The sequence below is a fragment of the Aptenodytes forsteri genome, unplaced genomic scaffold, assembly GCF_000699145.1.
Source record: "Aptenodytes forsteri isolate BGI_AS27 unplaced genomic scaffold, ASM69914v1 Scaffold209, whole genome shotgun sequence".
Taxonomy (NCBI): Eukaryota; Metazoa; Chordata; class Aves; order Sphenisciformes; family Spheniscidae; genus Aptenodytes; species Aptenodytes forsteri.
The window spans coordinates 527,247-529,383 of record NW_008795034.1 but is presented as its reverse complement, the minus strand read 5'-3'; the positions used below and the strand labels follow the sequence as shown (position 1 = coordinate 529,383).

The following is a 2,137-nucleotide window of genomic DNA, read 5'->3' as shown; positions in this document are numbered from 1 at the left end:
TTTCTTAAATAATTTAAAATAATAACAATAGAGGCACCCATGGGCCTTCCCAGGCCATAGGTGGAGGTGTCAGGGCAGAGGGATGAGGCTGCAGACTGGTCCATGCAAGCCGAGGGCAAGTAGCAGCACCCCAACACGAGGTGTCTCGTGGTGCCCTTCCAGCAGTCTCTTGGCGCTGCCTGCAGATGATGTGGGCTCGTGCAGCTCCTGTTGCCCCAGTGTCCTGCTCCATCGCACGAACTCAGGATAACGCAACTCGAGCATGGCAGCAGCTACGCTTGCCATCTTGCTTTGCTCAGTTCTGCTTCAAGTTTTGCAGGTAACTTTGAACCCAGGTGTCACTGGGATTGGCACAGACCTGGCGGCCTTTCTTTGTGATGAACCTGTGGAACAGGGATGAGACGTATTAGATCTCTGCTCAGACCTGCATCCCAGGAGTGGAACAGGGATGAGACGTATTAGATCTCTCAGACCTGCATCCCAGGACAGCCTGGATCCCCACTTTGGGGCACTGCAACAGGTTCTCCCCTGTGCCCTAAGCTGATGCTGAAACCAGCAGCTGGCTGTGATTTCCCCCACACCCATCCCTTTTCCCACACTGCCTCCTCAACTCCTGCAGGAACATCCCTGGGTGTCCCCACAAGAGCATCCCTGGCAGTCCCTGTGCAAGCCCTTTCCCCTTGGGGTTCCCCTCACCCTGCTCTGCTCCTACAGACCCCTGTGCCCACAGCCACCCTGCAGAGCTGGTTGCTCACACACGCACACCCCACAGCGGCTGTCCCCGCACCGCCCCAGCTTGTCTGCACCCAGGAGTCAGCGCTGGTACTTACACGATGGCCGGCAGGGTGCAACTGGTGCTGGTGCTGTAATAACGCAGGATGAGCCTCTGCGGGAGCTTGTGGTGTGTGTAAGAGAAGCAGCAGACTGGGAGGTCGGATCCAACTGGAAGAGGCAAGGAGAGACAATGTGAGCGTGTGCCAGGCTGTGCGTCGGAGCAGCCAGCCCATCAGCTCAGGGAGCCGTGCTGGCGGGGAAGGGAGTGAGGAATTAGAGAATAATTAAGGTTGAAATGGACATTGGGGAACATCTGGTCCAATGCCAGGAACAGTTTTGTCAGGTACTGGGGGAGATTCCCACCCAGTCATCGCTCAGAGCTTCGTTTCCCCACCTCCCCCAGCCCCAGGGCAGAGACTGAAGTCCCTAAACTATAACCAGGAATAAGTACTCTGAGCCCAGGATGGATGGATGGATGGATGGATGGATGGATGGATGGATGGATGGTTTTCTAATTCTGGGGTTCCTACATGTAGCTGATGTCAGTGCAGAGTGGAGAGTGGCACAAATGCTGAAAAATTCCCAGTTATCTGCCGGGGGAGCTCAATGGAGAAATGATAATGAAGGCTCAGATCCGTTCTTCCTTCACAAATGAAAAAGCAGGACTCACCTGGGCCGGAGAAAGTTTGGGAGCAAGAGGCTGCAATGAGCAGAAGAGCAAAAAGGGCTGCAGAGACCTTCATCTTCCTGTTGGGTGAGGGCAGTCGGAGCTGGACCAGAAGCTCTGGAAGATGCGGCTCAGACTGCAGCAGCTGGATTCAGCTCCCTTTTAATAGGGAGTCCTGGAGGCAGCTGGGAGAAGCCTGAGTGGAAATTCCAGAATGATGACAGAGGATGTCACGAAAGTGAAATAGCCAAAGGGAAGTCAGAAAGAATGGGATATGGTTCACATTGGAGACAAGTATGTTGAGCTCTGACTCAGTGCTCATTTTCGATTTCATCAAATCAAAAAGAAACTAAAATGTGCCAAGTGACATGGCCACAAAGAGGAGAACTATTTATCTGAACTACAGGAGGGATTTTCCCTGTGAGTCTGTTTAGCAAAAGGCACAATGTTTGCCTAAGAATATGCAACTCGAAAAAAAAAACAAAACAGGCAAGCTCCAAAGTACGCTCGTGCTGTTATGTGTTGGGTGTTTACCAAAGGTTGTTAAACTGCAGCACATGGAGCAGAGAGGTGGCTGGACTGCAGGCTCTGTGCTACCCAAAGCGCTCTGCCCCCGCCAGTCCCGCAGTGCTTGGCTCAACGGGGACCAGCGAGGAGCTGAGGCTGGAGGCACCCCTGGAGATCATCCAGTCCAAC

The 2,137-nt window shown here is 53.4% G+C and overlaps 1 protein-coding gene across 1 annotated transcript; it reads right to left on the bottom strand.

Annotated features, from left to right (window-relative positions):
- Positions 1-295: 295 nt before the first annotated feature.
- Positions 296-1,552, bottom strand: LOC103896521 (C-C motif chemokine 4). Its single transcript, XM_009276383.1, has 3 exons — positions 1,445-1,552; positions 831-942; positions 296-383 (listed from the first exon to the last, which is right to left on the bottom strand). Exons 1-3 carry the CDS (start codon positions 1,515-1,517, stop codon positions 296-298), a joined length of 273 nt encoding a protein of 90 aa, XP_009274658.1. The 5' UTR covers positions 1,518-1,552.
- Between the last annotated feature and the right edge of the window lie 585 nt (positions 1,553-2,137).